Source organism: Ursus maritimus, unplaced genomic scaffold, assembly GCF_017311325.1.
Source record: "Ursus maritimus isolate PB19 unplaced genomic scaffold, ASM1731132v1 scaffold_35, whole genome shotgun sequence".
NCBI lineage: Eukaryota > Metazoa > Chordata > Mammalia > Carnivora > Ursidae > Ursus > Ursus maritimus.
Window position 1 is genome coordinate 9,738,942 of NW_024426119.1, and position 19,315 is coordinate 9,758,256.

Here is a 19,315-nt window from a genome sequence, read left to right on the forward strand (position 1 = left end):
GGGTGAGGAGGGACTAGCCTCCAGGAAAGGAAAAGAAGCAGTGGGGTTATTTATGATGGAAAGAAGACTCCAGATATGGCATGCCAGGAATACTGATTCTCAGGTGGGTGGAAAGCATTAGCATTTTACCCATATTCTTCATCAGCTTCCTGAGGATAATTAGAATGCATTTCCGTTTGCACTTTATTATAAAGTTTCTTTCCCAATAATCTCTCCCTTTAACTGTAGAGACAGGTTTGTAGCAGGTTGCCAAGGAAGCAGATGGTCAATGCCATGGCCCAGGAGGGTTGTGACCAGTCCTGAAGGCCCCAGGCTGTGCTTCGACCTATAATGAGACAGAGTATGGAAGGAATATTACAACTCTGTTCCCCAGGAACCATTGATATATGGAAACTATCTGCCCAGACCCCTTTATTCCAGGGATCTCCCTGAGTGGGTCCTATGAGCCAGAGAGCACCAAGTTCAGGGTCAGTTTCTGGGTCAGGAGTTGGAGGGTCAGGCTGTACATTTGGGAACTCACCCTGCTGTTCTGGGCTTTCCTTCCCCTCATGCTGCGCCCATGCCACAGCTCGTCGCTGCTCAGGACTCAGAAAGGCCATTTGTTCAGGAGTGACAGCCACAGCCTGAACACTTGTGAGACTAGATAGCTGGGTGGGGCTGAATACCACCTGGGGGTGGGGACAGGAATTGGTACATCCACTACAGCCCCTGTTGGGCCCTGGCTCTTTGTGGTCACCTCACACCCCAGCCCATCAATACTTACAGCAAATTTAGGAGCAGGGATGACAGAAATAGCAAGAGGGGTAAGGCCCTGGATCTGTTCCTGCAGCAGTGCTGAAAGAGCCAGGTCTGGGATCCCCGCTGTTGAAGTAAGTGGGATGAGTGCCCAAATGTTGTCTTATACTGGCCTTCCCCTTCTCTTCAAACTTATAGACCTTCTCCAACCTCTTCCAAAGTATCCTACCATACACCTTTCCCAACACATCTCCAAACTCTTACCTGAATACCTTCTCAGACTCCCATCTTAAGAATTCCAGAGTGGTCCTCCACCAATCCAGCCATGGTATGGAAACCAACCCCTGACAACTAGTACCAGCAGTGGTCCAGCCTCCCTACCTGCTATTGTGCCAATTTCGGTAAAGATCTCGGGCCCCCAGTTACTGATGGGGCCAAAACCACCAGGCAGAACAAGAAGCTGGGCCAGAACTTCCAGTTGCTCCTCTGAACACCGGAGATGCAGATTGCCCAGGAAGAGAGCTGCTTGGCTGGGGAAGAGTGGGATGAAAGGGAGAAAAATTCAGCCACAGTGATAGGGTCCATGGATGTGAGATGGGAGTACAGATGACTTCAAGTGAGGTCCCTTCCTCCATGGGACCACTCCTTCATGAGCCTTCCAACCCCAGTGAGTTCATCCTTACATCAGCACCACCACCCACACCTTTCCCTCCACAGGTGACCTAAATTCCCAACTGCTGATATGCTGTAGCTCCTCTGGCCGAAGTCCACAGAGTGTATAACCCAGTGCAGTCAGGTGAAGGAAGTCCAGGTGGCTCACATGCCGGCCACTCTGCCGCAAGAAACTGGAGACCACAACCCGGAGCTGGATGGGGATGGAGGGCACAGAATAAGGAGAGAAATCATGGGAAATTCATGGAAGGGGAAGTGATTAGGTAAGTGACAAGTGCTACTGGATTATATACTTGTATTATGAAGACCTGAAGGTCCAATAGCCATGGGGAAGGTTGAGGATCCAAAAAAGAGAAGGCCAGGGAAAACAGGCAGGAGGGAGTTTTACTCGTTCAGGGCCTCAAAGTGAATAAATCACAGAGTTCCTCACATCACAAGTATGAGGTATTTAAAAATAGAAAGAATGGCCAGGCAGGGTGACAGGAAAAAATTCCTTGGGCTTCAGGTGACCTGGAGGCCTGGATCTGTGGAATGGATGTTCGGAAGGTTGTAGGAAAAGGGAAGGTGTTACCTGCATGGAGCTCCAGCCATCTATCTGCCCCAGGGTGCTCAGCACTCCCCAGTCCACTAGGATCAGCTCCTGTAGTTCCCGCTCTCCTAGACCTATTAAGAGCCGACCCAGCTGCAGGATCTGCTCAGGACGGAATCCCCGGGGAGGACCCCACAACTAGGAGAAAGAGAAGAACAATGTGAATGGAAAAGCACTGGTCTAGGGAGTCAGAATGCTGGGTCTTAGTCATGCCTCTGACCTTAGCTGTGTAACTGTAAGCAAATCACTTGCCTCTCCAGGTCTTTAGTTTCCTCAACTGTGAAATGAGGATTGGTTTAAGGTTCCTCTGACTAAGGTGTTACTGAAAGACACTAGAGTCTCAGTAGGGAAGAATAGCAGACTCTAGTCCATGGGTTCTAAACTTTTACGTGCACCGGACTCACTGGGAATGCCTGTTAAAATGCAGATCCCGAGAGCCCTAAGAAGATTCTTCAGTGAGTCTAGCATGGGACCCTGGCATCAGCATTTTAAAAATCTGCTCCCTGGGTAATTCTGATACACAGTGAAGTTTGGTAACCACTGCTCTCTTCCCTCTACCCACCGCACCAGCTTCCTTTTTTCCATACTCATCCCCTCTGACTCCCTACTCAGGATCCAAACTCTAACTCTCTAATTCTTTAATTCCTGTTTCTCCCACCTCTTACCCAGTTATCCATTCCCATGTGTCCGTACTACACCCAACCAGCTTCCTTGTGTTGGCCTCTCCATCCCTAACCTGTTTTGCCTTGCCCATCGCTGCCCGTAGTTCTTCAGGCCCAAGTCCTGGGTCTCCTGCAAATAATGCCAGGCAGTCCTCAAAGTCTGAGAGCTCCATCTCTGCAATCTGGGTTGTCGACCAGGCTGCTGGGAATGTCCCCCGTACATCTGCACAATTTGGCACAGGTTCTGAAGGGGTAAGGCAGGCACAGGGGGTCAGTGTGGAACTAAACTATGCCCAGAGAGATAGCTATAGGTGGAATGACCCCTCCAACCTTCGGATAGGATGACGGGATGCTATGGGCCAAAGGATTACTATAGTGTGAGAATTATAGGACTCAAAGGATATTAGAACAAGTAAGTGACCAGAAAGGACAAGCCCCTCATTGTATAAATGGAAGACTGAGGGAGGTTGCCTAGGGATTTAATGGCAGGTTTAGATCAGAACCCAGGTCTTTGACCCCACAGTGTCTCCCTCCTACATCCTAAGCATCTTCCCAAGAGATAGCTCCATACTCTAGCATAGAGTCAATCCTAGAAGCTGGGTCACTGTTAACAGGGATAAGAGAATAGGAAAAGGGAAGTCCTGGTCTAAAAATGTAATGAGTTCTAAATTTCGAGGGCTATAGAATCCTAGAACTAGAAAAGATCTTGAAGATCATCCCTCTAACCACTGTGGTTTATAGATTAGAAAACCCAAGCCCAGAGAACAGAAAGTGTCCAAATCTACTCAAAGGGCACAGCATACCTAGAGCCTAAACTGACTACATTGCTGGATATTCTTTCCTATACACCCCAATAGACTTTTGAATATTTGGGTAGTTTTACCTGGGAGATCTTCTGCAGTAGGCCGTACAACCCCAGCTACCAAGGCTGCTTTCTTGGGAGCAAGCTGTGGCCCACCACATAGCTGTCCAACTCTGCTCTGCTCCCAGCTCTGCTGCTTCTCTAGGAGCCGCTCCAGGGTCTCTGGGCCCAAGGCTTCCTGTGTGAGAAGGTAGATGGAGGGTGCAGAGACCTAGGAAGGTCAGGGCCAGCTGCGGCGGCTGTAATTCCAAAGTCCTATATCTTTTTAGCAGTTTCCCCCAGATTCAGGCTTCACATTCCTTGTCCTCAGCCTCCTTGGCCTTAGCTCCCCAGTCCCCTCTCTGCTCTTACTCCCTCCCTTGTTCCTTCACCTCACCCTGGGGATCAAGGAAATAGCTTCAGTAGACAGAGTGAGTACTAGGCGTCCAGCTTGCTCTACTTCACCCTGGCTCCACAACTCTGGCTTCCTGGGGGACAGGAAGAAGATCAGAGGCTGGGATGCTGGGAGAACTGTGAGGGAAGGGAAGGGGAAAAGAGGACGTGCTAGGACTGGGGACTCAGGGCTCCAAGGAACCATGAGTATATTGAATGAGCTTCCACTGATGATGGTGGTTAAGAGGGTGGGTGTAGGATGAGTTAGAATTGGAAGTTCCCGAAGGTTCATACCCAAGAACAGGCTCCTGTGACAGGAGCCATCCCAGCTCTGTGGTAAATGGCTCTCCTAGGCAGAAGCCCTGTAGCTGATTGAGATGGGCCAGCAGGATCGGTAGAGGGATCCGTCGTGTACTCTCTATTCCCAGGAATCCAACCAAGGGGCCCAATGTCTCCAACACTTCCCTTGAGACTGTTGTCTCCTTTGGAGCCTGGAGAGAGGCATCAGGCCTTGGGACAATGCACCTCTGACTCAGAGGACCGGACCCTTTGATCAAGACACCAAAACCTTTGATTTTTATCTCCCTCCAGCTCCCAGCTCAAAACCCTATGATGTTCACTGCTATTGTTTGCTTTCTTAAATAAGGGGCCCAGATAGGCAGAAATGCTAGGAGATGGAATCCAAGGGATTTTGGGGGACTCTAATAAATGTGGACAAGAAATAGGAAGCAGGTTCTCAAGGAATGGATCTACGGGCTAGGGCCTTGTGGACAAGAACCTGTTTGGCATCAAAAGTGTGGGGCTGGGACTAGAAGACAGAGAGCATTGTCTGAGAGGTAAAAATTATCCAGGCAGCAGCTCTGAATCTGGTAGGTTGGACTCTTACCAAGTTTTGTAGTGCCCTCTCTGCCAGGGCTACCCGGTGGAGTGGGGTCAGTGCCAGCAGCTGTTCTGGAGCTCCTCGTACCAGCTCCACCACCAACATAATAGATTCATTGGACAGTCTATCCATCATTCGGACCCTATAGCAATTTGACAACAGGGGCCATCAGAAATGAGCCCTATTGAAAAGAGATTGCAGAATGCCACATTGCCCAGACAAGAGAGGTAACATCAGACCAAATTTTATGGCCCTGGACAGGATCTGATATTAAATTGCCTCAGATGCAATTCCCATCATAGTGTTTAAAGGGAGACAACAAAAGGAATGACATATTTCTAGTCTTCCTGAGAAATGACCAATGATCTTACCATCTAATGGAACCCAAAACCCCAAATATTAAATATCATTAAAATTCCCCCCCCCCACCACCATTGATAGATTAGGAGACAGGATCCCAGAGGTGGTGGGATCTTACTCCCAATTTCTCTTTTCCACAGCGCCACCCTTCCTCTACTTGTTGTGAGGAGGTCCTCTCTCATTTGCATAGTGCTACACAGTTTACCAAGTTCTTTTGGGTGTTCTCTCATTTGATCCTTATGACAAGATCTTGAGGTAAAACAGGTATTTTTCTTACTCTTTCACAGATGAGGAACTCAGGTCTTCCAACTCATGGTCTAGGATCTTTCACCTTATCCAGGTTCTTGGAATCCTAAATTATCTCCAAGAACTAATAAATTTAAACAGATTTGAATGACTTTTTTTTTAAGCCCTCTTGCCCCAAAATTAGAAGTGATATTCTATACTCTATCTAGGGTTGCCAATTCTGGAACTGGAACTAGGCCGTGTAGCACAAAGGCTAAAATCTGTGGAAAGGCGTATAAAAATGTAAGGATGGAGTCAACCACTTTTACCATCACCTCATCCCTAGGAAGACTAACACCAGCCTTTTTCTACCCTGACTTACAGTTCAGATGGCAATGAGGTAGGGATGGGGGTAAAATGGAAAAAGAAGCCTATGAGAGATATTCATGAACCCCTAGAGTCTGTTAGGAGGATTCAGGTTCATGAGTTTTCTCTCCCCACAACTCTTACCCATACCTGAATGTGCTCTGCCACATTCCTGCTATGAGACCATCCAGCCTAGGCTTGAACAGCTCTTGAATAGTTGATGTTGGGAATTCACTACACCAATTTTCCTTATATTTTGCAAGAATCTGATTTTTAGTCACTTGTCCTTGTGATGCCCAATAGGGCCATTCAGAAACATGCCAATCTATTTTCTATTTGGTAGCCCTTGGGGTGTTTGAAGGCATTTATAATGCATGTTTCATACATGTTCTTTTTCTGTACTCCACTGAACACACACTGACAACATGGTTGCTTAAGCAGACGACAATCCTCTAGGGCAGAATTGGACCATTGCCTCCCTCAGTTCAGATATTCTATCTCTATTAATGTGGCCTAGGTTATATTAGGCCACATCATAGTGTTGCCCACTCTCAGCTGTCCCATGTTGGGTCCATGTTCTGGGAGCCAGTCAATACATAGAGCAACTTTGAATAAAATCCTCCACTTTGGGCTATAACCATCAGAAAGAAAACCACCATCTTAAGGGTACTTCCTAAGGGCAGATCTTCAATACCAAGTTGAGACTTCTAAGGAGCCAGTATCTCTAGTTGCAGCACTTACGGTAAATCCAGGAGTAGCTTGGTGTCTAGCCCACTCAGTTCTGGACCCAGGGTTGCCAACTCTGGCTCTGGCATGGTCATCCTCCGCTGTAGCTCTGCCCAGATACAGGCTCTCTGTAGGACAGGTGGAGAAACAGGTCAGGACCAAGTCCAGCATGGGGGCTGGATTCTGTATCCAGGGTCCCTGCCTCCCTGCTGCAACTACTGCCTAAGCACCCCTCTCACCAGGCTCCCTCGAACCCCAGTGGGCAGCTGATAGATCACGTGCACTACTTCAAGGAAGTCTGCCATCGAGTTGATCTGCTGCAGAAACTCACACGACATTCCCCCTGCCAGGGTGCCCAGAGCCCTGTAGGTGTGTGAGTGGATAGATGGTTCATTCAACACATGCCATGGTCTGTCTGCTCCTTGTGTCGACGCTCTCGAAACAAGTACAGATGTTCATTTATGGTAACTTATAGTTTGAGAAATGTTCTTTCATAGATACTCTCATTGGCTCCCCACATCATCACTATTTATCAGAGAGGAAAATAAACATGCACAGAGGTCAAGCGACATTCCCAACATCACTCTATTACACACATGGTAAACTGAGCCTAGAGTTATGTCTTTAGATTCGGAAATCCATGATTCCTTTACTGTGGGTGGAGGTTAGGTGATACTTATTTCTGTTTACTGCTGCTTGGCCAGTGGTTCTGATTAACTAACTGGATTAAAATAACAACAGCAAATGTCTATTGGGAGCTTGCATGGGGCCAGGCACTATATTAAGTATGACTTATCTCATTTAATCCTCACAAATACATAGGTACTATTTTAGTTCTCATTCTATAGAAGAAAAAACTGAAGCTTAGAGAGATTAAATGACTTGCCCAAGATACAAATACATGTCAGGCCTGGGACCTGAACGCAGGTTTTCTGAATCCCTTAAACTAGTCAGGGTAGTTGTGGTCCTGTGGGAGGGCAAGAGGCTAAAGTGAGGAGGAGCCAAAGCTGGGACGACGCGTCATTCATCCCATCTCGCATTGCATATCACATGGAGCCTGGCACATGGTAAGTGCTCAAAAAATGTGAGTCAAATTAAACTCACTGCTCAACGCAAGTTACTCACTGCAGATTCCTGAGTGTCAGGTTGGTGGGCACCTGCATCTTCTTCCAGAGAAACTGTGCCTACAAGAGAGAAAATGAGGAGCAGCGCCCCAGCAGAGATACTTGCCCAAGAACTTAAGATGTCTTGGACCCAGGCCTTCCTCCCCACCGTGTGGGTCCCACCAGCCTCCTACTCTCCCAAATGCACATTCCTCTAAGGGAGAGAGAGAGAGAGAAATGGAGGGTTAGGGAGGAGGGAGAAGGGAAGAGCAAAACAAGTCACATTATAAAGTATAAAGGATGCTCGGGATAACACGCCCAATCTAGGGCTGACAGGTAAAAGAGGTGGAACGTAGAGGGCTGTTCTGGGGTGAGTGGGAGAATTACCTGCTGTTCAGACCAGGGCAGCTCACGGTAGCGCCTTCGGTTAGCCAGAAGAGCGGCGGAGTCCAGCTGCAGCAGCTTGAGCGGGAGCAGGGGAAGCAGGCAGTCTGGCCAGGTGGTGGGGATGGGCTGCTGGTGGGGGTGTGTGTAGCAGTGTAGTGATAGGTAAGAGGAGAACCGGGGGACAGGAAGGCACCAAAGCTGGGGTATGGATGGATGGCCCGTGCCACTAGAGCAGGGCACGCCTGAGAGCCGTCACATCGAAGGGGGCTGTGGGCAAGTCTTGCTGCTCTTTAGGCACCTGGTGGACTAAAGTCCTCTCTGAGCTTTGGTCTTTTTATCTGAAAGCAGGGTGGTTGGCTTGGAAGATTTCTCAGACCCTTCTTGCTTTGACATTCGAGGCCAGTGTGAATCACCCTGTCCCGTCTCTGGAACTGGGGAGGGCTGCTAATGTCTTGGTGGGCACAGAGCCAGTCTGGACTCTCAGGGCCCCTGCAGGCGGAGTGTGTGAGGCAGCGCCAGCCATATGAAACTCCCCTGGGACATGGAGGGGGGCTTGGTTCGGAGATGCCACACGTACCTGACCAGGGATACACACAGCTGCACCGGCACCTGTTGTACCTATGTTTTTAACTCCGTCTTTCACCTGCATGAGAATTGGCAGTGTGTGTGTCTGTAAGGAAGTGGGGAGGTTTGGGAGGCTTTCCCTGGCCACAGAGAAGATGTCCCCTCCTTCCCCAGAGCCCACATTCCTGAGTGTCTCATCCTCCCTGCCACTCTCCTACCCGAAAGGTCTGCAACAACGCTGCGGTCTGGCAGGCTGAGAGGCGTGATAGTTCAGGGGCCAAGCAGGAGCAGGCCCCGACCAGAACTCGCCTCGGGATGGCCTGGAGTGTCTGGGAGCTGAGGCCTGGCAGCAGAGGGTGCAAGGAGCAGAGTTCTTCCAGGGACAGCTGGGGAGCAAGAGAGACAAGAATCCTGAAGAAGAGAGGCAGGGCGGTAGGGAAGACAACAATCACAGTACAGCGGCAGGTATGATGAGCTTAGAGGGAAGAAAGGGGCAGATGCAGGAGCCAGGGAAAGGGGGACAGGGACCTCTGGAGAATGTTGAGAAGATGTTGCTACTCACATCATGCCTAGGGAGGAGCCGTCCAAGCAGTAAAACAGCCTAAGGTGGGATTGGACAGGAAACAACAGCTCTCAGGTCCTGATAGCCAGGTTTTAAACAAGTCCCTAGGACCTACCCTCCAAAACTTCCAGCTCCCTCTCTACCACCCCCAGTGACTAGCCTGGCTCCAGGCTCTTCTTGATCTGAGGAAGAGGGATGAGGGAGTCCTCCCTGGGACAGAGAAAAAGGAGGCTCCAGAGGAGCTGATGGTATCCCTGAATATAATTCTCTTGACTGGGGTTCCCGGGGGTGGAATGTGGATGCCGGAGAGAGAGATAGACCCACCTGGGCAGGTGTGACACTGGTTCCCTGCAGGGCAGGAAGCATGGCTCTAAGCTGGGGCTCTGACAGCTCCTGCAGGAAGCGGAGGCCCAACTGAGGGAAGAGAGGAGCCCAGACTCGCAGCTCCCGGGGGCTCAGCACAGCTCCTCCAGATGAGCGCAACACTCCCAGAAGTTCATATGCCACCTGTAAGCAAAGAAGGTTTGGGACTGGAGAGAAAAGACAAGTGAACCTTAAACTTCCTATCTAATCCTACATTTGGATCTCCCAGGGCCTGGGCTAGGGCTTAGAACCCGGGATGGGATAGGAACAGATTGGGTTTAAGATGTCAAAGGGTATAATTTGACCCGGATGGCATAGGGTCAGGAAGAGGTGGTAACAGATGAGAATGACCATGGAGAAAGGAACAGAGGTGGCAGAGGTCGAGGGAAGACTCGCATGGTTGTGCTAAGCTTGGTTGAGATGATGGGGCAAGTCCTCCACACAGACCCAAGGAAAGCCTGGAGTCTTGTAGGTCTGTGCCAAGGGGCTCACCCGTCCTTGTGGGCTGAGGGTCCCGTTGGCCGCACATTCCAGCAGTCCCCGTTCTACCGGCCCCATTGGATCGCTCAAGGGTACCAGGCTCTGCAGCTCCTCAGGGCTCAGGAAACAGGCGAGGGGCCCCAGCCTGAGAAGGGCACGAAGCTGGCCTTCAGTGGTCACGGAAGCTGGCACTAAGGTGGGGACCATGTAGGTACATAGAGTAGGCGCCCTGACCGCTAAACTAGGAACTACGGGTGCCATAGATAGGCCTCTGTCCTGGAGTCCGATACTGCCTGAGGCCACTGCCTACTTTCTTGCCCCTTCCTTCCAAGACCCCAGCCCACCACGGCAGCTGTCCTCACCTCTCTCCCAGTGTGGCCTTGATCACTGATCCCACAACCACTCACCTGCGTACCTGCTCTTCTCCATCCTGGACACTCTGGTTCACCAGGCTGCGTAGCACATGTCGGGCGTGCCCGGGCCCAAGACCTGCTGCTGGCCAGCTATCCTCCAGGGCCTGGATCTGAGATGAGGGTCCGCTTGTGCTAGGGTCACTGTGGGACACTCGTGGGGAGGAGCTCACCAGGAGGCATGCTACTGACTCCTGTCCCACCTAGCAGCAGATGGGCCAGTCAAGTTAAGAGGATCATGTCCTACCTGGTGAGGGCTGAGCTGCAGAAAGTTTTCCAGAGGGAGGTGGGGGAGCAGGGGCAGCACTGCCCACAGTAGCTCCTGGGACCAGGCAGGAACTTCCCCAAAAAGCTCAGGGGCCAGCAGGCGCTTTGCAAGAGCCTCCTTCTGGTCAGGCCTCATTCCTGGGCTGTAATCCCGGATGGCAGCCAGGCTGGGGAGAGTAATGGGTCTCAGCCCTCGGCCCTGTCCCAAACTGTTGTCCGCTGCTACTTTGCAGCCCTACTGTCATGGGCCAGAAGGAGACTCTCCCTAATTTTAACAGAGAGGATCTCAGGAGGCAGCTGCACTAGGCTGGTGGAGTTGGCCTGACTCTGACAGGATCAGGAGGAGTGGTGCGGGGCCCTTACACACTGTCATTGGCCAACAGGGACGGTGGGAAGCGCATCAGGTCAGAGACAGCCAAGAAGGGGATGAGCGGTGACAGGTCAATGAAGAGCTGGGAGGTGAGGCGCGGGTACCGCTGGAGCAGCAAGGCTGTCAGGCGACCCAGGGCCTGCTCTTCAGATGGTGGTACCTGCGGGGGTCACAGGAAAGGATGCTGACTCTGGAAATGCTCACAATCCTTGCCATCCCCTCTCGAGTGCCTCTTTCCACTGCGCAAGCCCTCTGCACCCCAGGTTCCAGGTGCTCTTGATTCCTAGATTTCTCCCTCCACCCTGGTTCCCCCTCTCTCAGTGCCCACCTGCAGCTGGGCCCAGGAACGGTGCATGAGTGTCAGGAAGCCCTGAGCAGCCTCCCTCTCTGCTGAAAGCACCAGCTGCTGGAGATTTTCCGGTGGCATGTGCAGGTATGCCTGGGAGCAGGAGGTTATTGTGGACATGGCCTCACTGGGTTGTGACCCAGCCCACCCATGTGCCCCTCCATCTGTTACCTGCACGAGAATCTGCAGGGCCCAAACACTCTTCTCCCTCTGGAGCAGATCCCATAGCACAGGCTGGTGGGGAGACAGACAAGATGCCAAGAGCTGCCTCCTCTGTCCCTCCTGAATCTTCCCCAGGCCCTCCAACTCCACTTGCTAGGATGCCTGTCCTTCATCTGAAGCTAGTATGTGTGTCTCCTCAGATATGAAACTCCTTTAGGCCATGGATGATGTCTCTAACTTCTCCTGTATCTTTTTCCATGCCAGGTTCATTGCTGGCTCAATAAATAAATACTTGGAGATGTGAACCAAATTACTATGAATCTGTCTAAAATCATTTCACTGGATGCAGGGCTTGAGAAAGGTGGGCCCTGACATGGAGTAAGGCATCTTTACATAGCCTACAGAATCTAGCAAGGTGCCTTCCATAGAACAGGCAACCTGTGAATGAATTATGGTATTTATGTATTCTAGCCCCTTCACTCTACAGAGAAGAAACAGAAGCCCAGAAAGCCTCAGTTAAATTATTTGCCTAACACCACACTAATTTGTGACACAGTTGAACCCAGAACCCAAGGCTTCCGATTTGTAGTCGCCCAGAATTTTCCTCAGTTCTGTCTTATCTTCCTTTACATCCAATCCTCACTCTCTAGGGACAGAATGAGGGCCCTCCAACTTGATCCCTTTCCTTTCCGGAGCAGAAAGGCGGAGAGTCAAAGAGTCATAGTAATGAGATAACATGTATTGCGTGTTTATGTATCCTGCTATATACATAAGCCCACAGCATGTCTTATCGTATGTAATCCTACAGCCACCCTAAAAAAAAGTGGCATGTTTATTCTCTCCCATTTACAGATAAAAAATATTGCCCAGAGAGGTTAAATAACTTGTTCAAAGTTGATCACAGAACTAAGATGTGAACCCAAGCCTGTCTGACTCCAGAGCTATATGCTTAAACCACTGTACTATACTATACTATACTGTTATCCTCTCAGTATTAGAGAAATCATTTGCAGGCCCTTCCCTCTGTTCCAGGGGCTTTCACCTTGGCAGATCACTCACGCTGAAGCAGGCCAACAGCTCCATCTTGTTTATAACAGAGCTGGGGCTGGCAGTGGGTTCAAAGCCCAGCGGGGTCGGCCGTTCCTCCTGTTCCAGGTACTCTGCGACTGTCCGCAGCACACTGCGCCGGCCCTCTGGGCGGAAGGCATCCCAGAAGGAGCAGTTGTCTGGGAGACTGGAGAGCATCAGGGCCTGACCCAGCATTCCCTGGGCCTCAGTCCCCCCGGCCCCTGGACCCAGGAGAAAGGTCAGCAGGCGCAGGAGATAGTGTAGGCGTGTGGAGTGGGCAACGGCTGGTACAGAGGACTGACAGCGTGGCAACTGGGATAGCATGCCAAGCAGGAAGGGAGCTGGGGCCAGGCACAGTGGGGATGGTCCCAGTGGTGGCAGAGAGGGCAGAAGAGGGCCCAGTAGCCCCTCTAGGAAGCAAGTGTCATTGCCCCCACGACTTATCCTGCACTGGCCTGCTAGCCAAGGCCAGAAGGGCACTAGAGCTTCATACATGGTGTCATTGGCACAGACCATCATCAGGAAGCTGCCCCCGTCTGGGCAACGTTCCCCACAAGGTCCAACGTGGCAGGGTGGGAAGGCAGTGACATCTGGGGTGGGGCCCTGGCACACATGCTGAACCCAAGCCTGATTGCTGGGGGGCACAGCCTGCAGACCCCCCTCTCCACACAGCCGCTCAGCCCACAGAGTCTCATTCTCCAAGAAGCAGCCCCAGAAGATCTCTGGGGTGAGGGGAATAGGGGGCAGGCCTTCCGGACAGCTGGTAGGGGGTGGGAGCAGGCCAGCACAGAGCCGCTTTACCAGGCGGCGGTTGGGGCCAGACAGGGCTGAAAAGGAGACGTTGCTACATATTGCCTCCAGGAACTGATCAGGAAACTGGTCATGGCAAGCCTGTAGCCAGGCTTGGGCACCTGGTGCCCACGAGACTGCATACCACACAGCCGTCTGGCAGATGGCAGCGGTGCTGGGAGGGGGCTGTGGGGTGACGGGCTTGGCGTGCTGGCAGAGCAAGTGGATGGAGAAGTTGGAAATGCTGTGGGGTGGTGCTGGGCCTGAGTGGTTCTCGCAGAGGGCCTCCACAGAGATGGCTCGCTGCTGGCGAGGGCTGATGTGGGCCGAGGGCTGGGAAGCCCTGGGCAGAGGCACACCCGTGCTCAGGCAGTGGAGGAGGGCAGGGGGTGGGGGTGGCGATCCAGACAGAAAGCCCAGCGCCTGGACATCCCAGGAAAGGTTGTGCCGGATGCCCCTGGGTGTAGAGGGAGGAGCAGGCAGCATCTGGTCAGTTTACGTTTCCTCCAGTTGAACATCCTGACCCTGGCCCAGAACCCTGCATGGGGGCTGGCAAGCACAGGCTTTCTTTTCCAAAAGTCTCTGGGGGTATAGGTGTCACTGATTTAAATACTGGAATGGTGGAAATGGGAGAGAGAGCTGTCCTGCCAAGGCACAAAATCATCTAGGAGGAGCCCAGTTGGAGTCCCTTCTGTCCACCTGGCTCCCTTCTTTCTCCTTTCTTCATATGCTTTTCGGTAGCTTAAATGCAACCCTTGGCTGGCCTCATATCAGGAAATCTGCCCAGCAACTGAGTCAGTCTGACTACACTCTGGCATTGTTGTACTGAAGTAGTAAGGGATGGAGGAATCCAGTCTTATCCCTTCTTCCCACACCCCATTTTTATTAGGTAACATTTATTAAACAGTATGTGCGAGGCACAGTTCTAAGTGGCTTACACATACAGTATCAACCCATTCAATCCCTTTCCACAACTCTATGGTGGCTAATATTATCTATGTTTTATAAGAAGGGAAACTGAGGCATAGAATGAGAATGTAACCTCCCCAAGGTCACATGGCTAGGTAAAGGTAGAGCTGGGACACCAACCCAGACAGTCATGCTCCAACACCACTAAGCAACACCCCTCCCATCAGTTTCCACCTCCATCTGGAGGCTGATGACTTCCCAAGCCCAATCAGAACTCCTCTCCTGATAAGAGAGTTACTTACCATAAAAGCAGTTGCTGAAGGTTGCCTAGGAGGGAAACAGTAAGGAAGAGGACCACCCCAATCTCACCCCTTCTTTGCCCTGCCACAGCCCAGCCCCAGACCTGGCAGCACTCACCTCCCTGGCACTGCCCATTGGCATCAGGCTCTGGTTGCCCCAGAATGGAAGAAACCTCATCCTGTAGGGAGTCGGTGACACGGAGCAGACCTTCCTGGAAGGCAGCATAGAGGGGGGCCCCCACTGTGCGCATCAGACCTCCCCAAAGAGCCTCCTCAGAGCCCAGCTCCCCTACTGGGGTGAGCAAACCTAAAAGACCCTGCAAAAAGTAGGGGGCTGGCTCCCTCCCATCAAGGCCTGTGGCATTGGTGGGGTCCACACTGGGCTGCACCTGTACCAGGGCCTGCCAGCGTGTACCCTCTAACAGCAGCAGCAGAGAAGGTAACCAGTCAGCCACCAGAACACAGTCAGAGGGCCCATCACGGGTACATGTGGGTCGGGTAGGGGTAGGGGGTCCCATAGGAACTAAGGCTCCTAGCAGCACCTCTGCGAGTCCACCCAGCACACCTGCCTGGTGCCCCAGGAAGTCCCGAGGGGTCTGCTCCTGTCCCAGCAGTGCCAGCACATCCCCTAGCAGCCCTAGCATTGGCTCCCAGTCTGGGCTGCCTCTCAATGTCACTAGGAAGTCATGGAGCCGGAGGGCAGGGGGCTGGAGAGGTGGGGGCTCCCCCACAGGTCCCTCCCCCATTCTCCCAGGCTCAAAGGAAGAAGAAATGTTGGCCAGGAATGCAGAGAACCGTGAGCGGCTGAGGGGTCCCTGGGGAGCCTGGTCCATAGTGGAGAGCAATGACTTCAGGACGGAGAGACCAGGGTCCAGGGACTGAATCCCAGTGGGGACCAGAGTCACTGTAAAGAGAAAAACAGGAGTTCACTAAAGGGGAAGAGCCTAGAACCCAAATCAGCCTTGCCCTGGAACCCAGTTCTAGCTTGGAGCTAAAGATGAGGTGAAGGGGATGGCGAGCTGAGTCCCTTTACTGAATCAGCCTACAGAAAGTCTTGACCTGGTTTCGTAACCCTCACTTTCTCCCTAGCTCTATCCCCTCCCATCTTCCTTTATCTTTTTAAAGAAACCAGTTAATCTCTGCATTCTTAACTCTCTTTTTAGCAACCATCTCCTTCATCCCCAGCCTTGCTCGCTGTTCCTCTCACCTGCACAGGATAGCGGCAGCAGCAGAGGCCAGAGGCTCGGACCCATGTTTCCAGGTGAGCACTGCTAAGAGGTGAGTTCTGGTTACTCTCACCTTGTGTGGGATAGCCAGGTGAGGGCAGGGCACTGCAGGCAGCCTGAGTTGCCACTGACACTGTAGTGTGGTCTTTCAGGAAACAATATCTGTAACCCGACAGGTTTGTCACCTGAGCCACTGAATATCTGATCCTTTGGCTTTGGAAAAAGGTGTGCTTCTGTGAGAGGGACCGCGATAGGGGATCCCAGGGGGCCCTTGGAGGAGCCCAAGGAGATAGCCTCAGTTAAGAGCCAGGAAACAGATAGCAGTGGGCCGACATGGAGGTGGAGACCTGGAAACCAAGGGTGTAATCTGGTAGGGGGTGGGGGTCTGCAGAAAAATATAAGAAAACAAAGAGGGTCCAAAGGAGTTAAAAAAACAAGTAGGATTTGAAGAATTAAGGAAGAAAGGGGGCCCAGAAAAAGGATCTGGGCAGCCAGTATAAACAGAGAAGAGGAATAAAGACCAAGTTCTGGTCCAAGCACATAGCATTCAGGAAGAGGAGAGTTGCTTTCTGTTCAGTACCAAGAACCACAAAACGCTAAGAAGGGTGCAGGATTTCAAGAGGTTATATAGACCAACCCTCCCATTTTATGAATGTGCAACTTGCTCATTGGGCCTTTCAAGTGTTTGGGTTTGCCCTCTGGCTCTCTTCCTATGGCCTAGGTGAAAGCCCTGTAGAAAATTCTGAGCTGAGAAAAGAGATAAACCAGATTAAATCACTGTGCGAGGGGGCTATTTCCCACACTCACACATACACGCTTGCACACATGCACACGTGCTCACACTCACACACAGAGAGAGTACTGCTCGTAGATCATTCAGAATAATCTGGTCTGGTCAAGGTGAGAAGTCTTTTCTGTCCTCCATTTGTATATCCCCAAAGCCTTTTACCTGATACCAGCTCTAAGTAGTAATTCAACACTGAGGCTCCACTTAAACCATTATTCTGTCCTTCTTTTCTCAGAATCCTCCTCTAGTCTATCCTCCCAAACCCACACATTCAATTCTATTATTAATGAGCTTCTGCCCTAGAAGGTTCACTTAGGATCATAGAGTTTTAGAACTGAAAGGGACCTGAGGGATCCTGTGGTAAAAACTCATTTTATAAATGAGGAAATTAAGACCTCCCCAGAATGGAATGACTTGGCCAGGCCTCCAAAGTTGAGGACAGTGCTAGGATTCTCCAAGACAAATAAAATTTAGAATCAGTGAAATGATCTATTGCACCCCTTTGCCAATATTTTCCCTTTGCCCATCAAAGTTACCACATCTAGTCTGGAGAGCAGAGAGGAGAATGAATATGGCCTGGATTCCCAATAGTTTTCTATCTCCTGGTTCCAGCCCATCCTGCAATACCTTTGAAGTTCTGCCCTTGGTTCTGTAACAACCGTCTTATGATAAATTCTCCTTTTTTGCTAATAGCATAACAAAAAAAATGAGACAGCTTGGGTTCAAATCTTGACTCCAGTGTTTACTAGCTGTGTGTTGCGGGCAGTTTCTAAACCTCTCTGTGTCATAATGTTCTTTTCTATAAAAGGGGAGATACTGGTATAGATTTACTGAGAGGATTAAATTAGATAATGCATTTAAAGTACTTAGCACAGCAGGTCGCATTCATCCAACAAAGAAGAAGCACCTATCACATTCCAGGCATTGGTACAAAATAAACATTCACTGAATGTTACTGCTATTGTAATCAGACTAGCTCACTATTAATTATTTTATTTGAAACTAGAGAGTCCTAATTAATACAGAAATTCTTACCAGGAAGCAGTGTCTTGCGTGGAAAACCTTTAGAACAGGTACGAAACTAGTTGGCTCAAACAGAGAGAGGAACAATGAGTACTCCCTCAACCCAGGCTGGGAAATTCTTGGCTGTCCGTATGATGATGGAGCAAGTAGTTGGTTCAGCAATCCTGTTGCCACCGAGGATTCAGACTATGTGCCAACTGAGGGTAAAGTGTTTAGGGCTTATAGCAATTATATCAAGCTATTCAATACAAGCAGGTCTGCTTATACCGTTGACCCTTGAACAAGGCAGGTGATTAGGGACACCACCCCCCAGCCCCAAAGTGCAGTCAAAAATCTTAACTACCCAAAAACTTAAGTACTAATAGCTTCTGTTGACAGGAAGCCTTACCAATGACATAAACCATTGATTAATGCATATTTTATATATGATATGTATTATATACCATATTCTCCTAATAAACTAGAGCAAAGAAATTATTATTAACAAAATCATAAGGAAGAGAAAATACATTTTCAGTGCTGTATTTTTCTAAACAAACAAAACAATGGTGTATATAGGTGAACCGGCACAGTTCAAACCCATGTTGTTCAAGGGTCAGCTGGGGTTTGGTAAAGTCCAACCAGAGTGAGAAGAGCTCCAATCTATGAATGATCAAACGGAAAGAGAGAAAACAGAAACAACAAACTGAAATTACAGAGATCTAGAATAAGAAATTAATCATGTATCTTGCTGAAGTGAAATGGATAAGATTGGTGGAGATGACTGGAATGCTCTGTAATCTGGCAATTGAAGTGGAGTTACCCAGGAGGAACCGAGCAAGTTGAGGAATCTGAAACATCCTCACTGCCCCAACCCGTCATCGGGTACTCGGTCTGACAAGAACACATTCCTCCCTTTGTAAATGACAATTACTTTCCTCCCTTTTTGATGTGCCTTTTATAACTGAAATATATACTGCTCACTAGACATCCAAGCAGTCCCCACCCACATTTTCCAGAGGTCTTTCAGCTGGGTGGGGGCAGGTGATTAGTTTTGGCCAATGAATAGTAAATGACCAAACAATCTAAGAGCTAGTGAATGATGCTCCCATAATCTCTTCCCTGTTGAAGTAACCTAGACATGGCAGGTTGAGATGGCATTGTCACAAGGCCAAGTCACCTCAAAGCCAAGTCACCAAATTATCACAGAACATTTACAATCAATTCTCATTATTTATGAGTTCTGTATTTGTGAATTATCCTGCTCATTAAAATTTGTGAACCTAAATCAATACTTGTCATAATCACTCACAGACGTATGCAGAGTGGTGAAAAATTTGAGTCCCCTGATGTGCACATTCCCAGCTGAGATTTAACAAGGCAATACTCCACTGCCTTCTCACGCTATAAATCAGTGTCCTTTTCATGATCTATTTAGTGCCACAAGTTTAGCATTTTTTTCCTTTTTGTTGGTGATTTCACTGTTTAAAATGGCCTTCATGCTTAGTGCTAAAGTTCTTTCTAGTGTTCCTAAGCACAGGAAGGCTGTGATGTGCCTTACAGACAAAATATGTGTTAGATGAACTTTATTTAGGCATGAGTTGTAGTGCTGTTGACAGAAAGGTCAGTGCTAATGAATCAACAACATATATTAAACAAGGAGTCTTCAAACAGAAACACCTTTTATAAAACACAATATATAAAACAAGGTTATATATCCATCTACTGAGGAAAATGTGGTGATCAGAGTCTTGTAGGAACCTAACCCCATA

At 49.9% G+C, this 19,315-nt stretch overlaps 1 protein-coding gene across 1 annotated transcript; it reads right to left on the minus strand.

Moving 5' to 3' along the window:
• Positions 1-156: 156 nt before the first annotated feature.
• Positions 157-15,781, minus strand: STRC (stereocilin). Its single transcript, XM_008702158.2, has 29 exons — positions 15,736-15,781; positions 14,647-15,432; positions 14,532-14,556; positions 12,523-13,777; positions 11,473-11,535; positions 11,284-11,394; positions 10,949-11,115; positions 10,566-10,752; positions 10,316-10,431; positions 9,921-10,053; positions 9,390-9,572; positions 9,066-9,104; positions 8,722-8,889; positions 8,517-8,582; positions 7,940-8,065; positions 7,575-7,633; positions 6,689-6,812; positions 6,465-6,577; positions 4,779-4,914; positions 4,187-4,383; positions 3,897-3,987; positions 3,542-3,698; positions 2,733-2,902; positions 1,979-2,134; positions 1,458-1,600; positions 1,117-1,265; positions 764-861; positions 521-668; positions 157-325 (listed from the first exon to the last, which is right to left on the minus strand). The coding sequence occupies exons 1-29, from the start codon at positions 15,779-15,781 to the stop codon at positions 219-221; spliced, it is 5,319 nt and encodes a 1,772-aa protein (XP_008700380.2). The 3' UTR covers positions 157-218.
• Positions 15,782-19,315: the final 3,534 nt, after the last annotated feature.

Excerpts from the sequence above, each read along its gene's own strand:
- STRC (XM_008702158.2), bottom strand. The coding sequence starts at position 15,781 with ATGGGTCCGAGCCTCTGGCCTCTGCTGCTGCCGCTATCCTGTGCAG. Across the intron at positions 9,573-9,920 it reads CCCTCAGCCCACAAGGACGG|GTGGCATATGAACTTCTGGG; the intron begins GTGAGCCCCTTG and ends CTTTGCTTACAG. Across the intron at positions 6,813-7,574 it reads CTGACACTCAGGAATCTGCA|GGCTCTGGGCACCCTGGCAG; the intron begins GTGAGTAACTTG and ends ACACACCTACAG.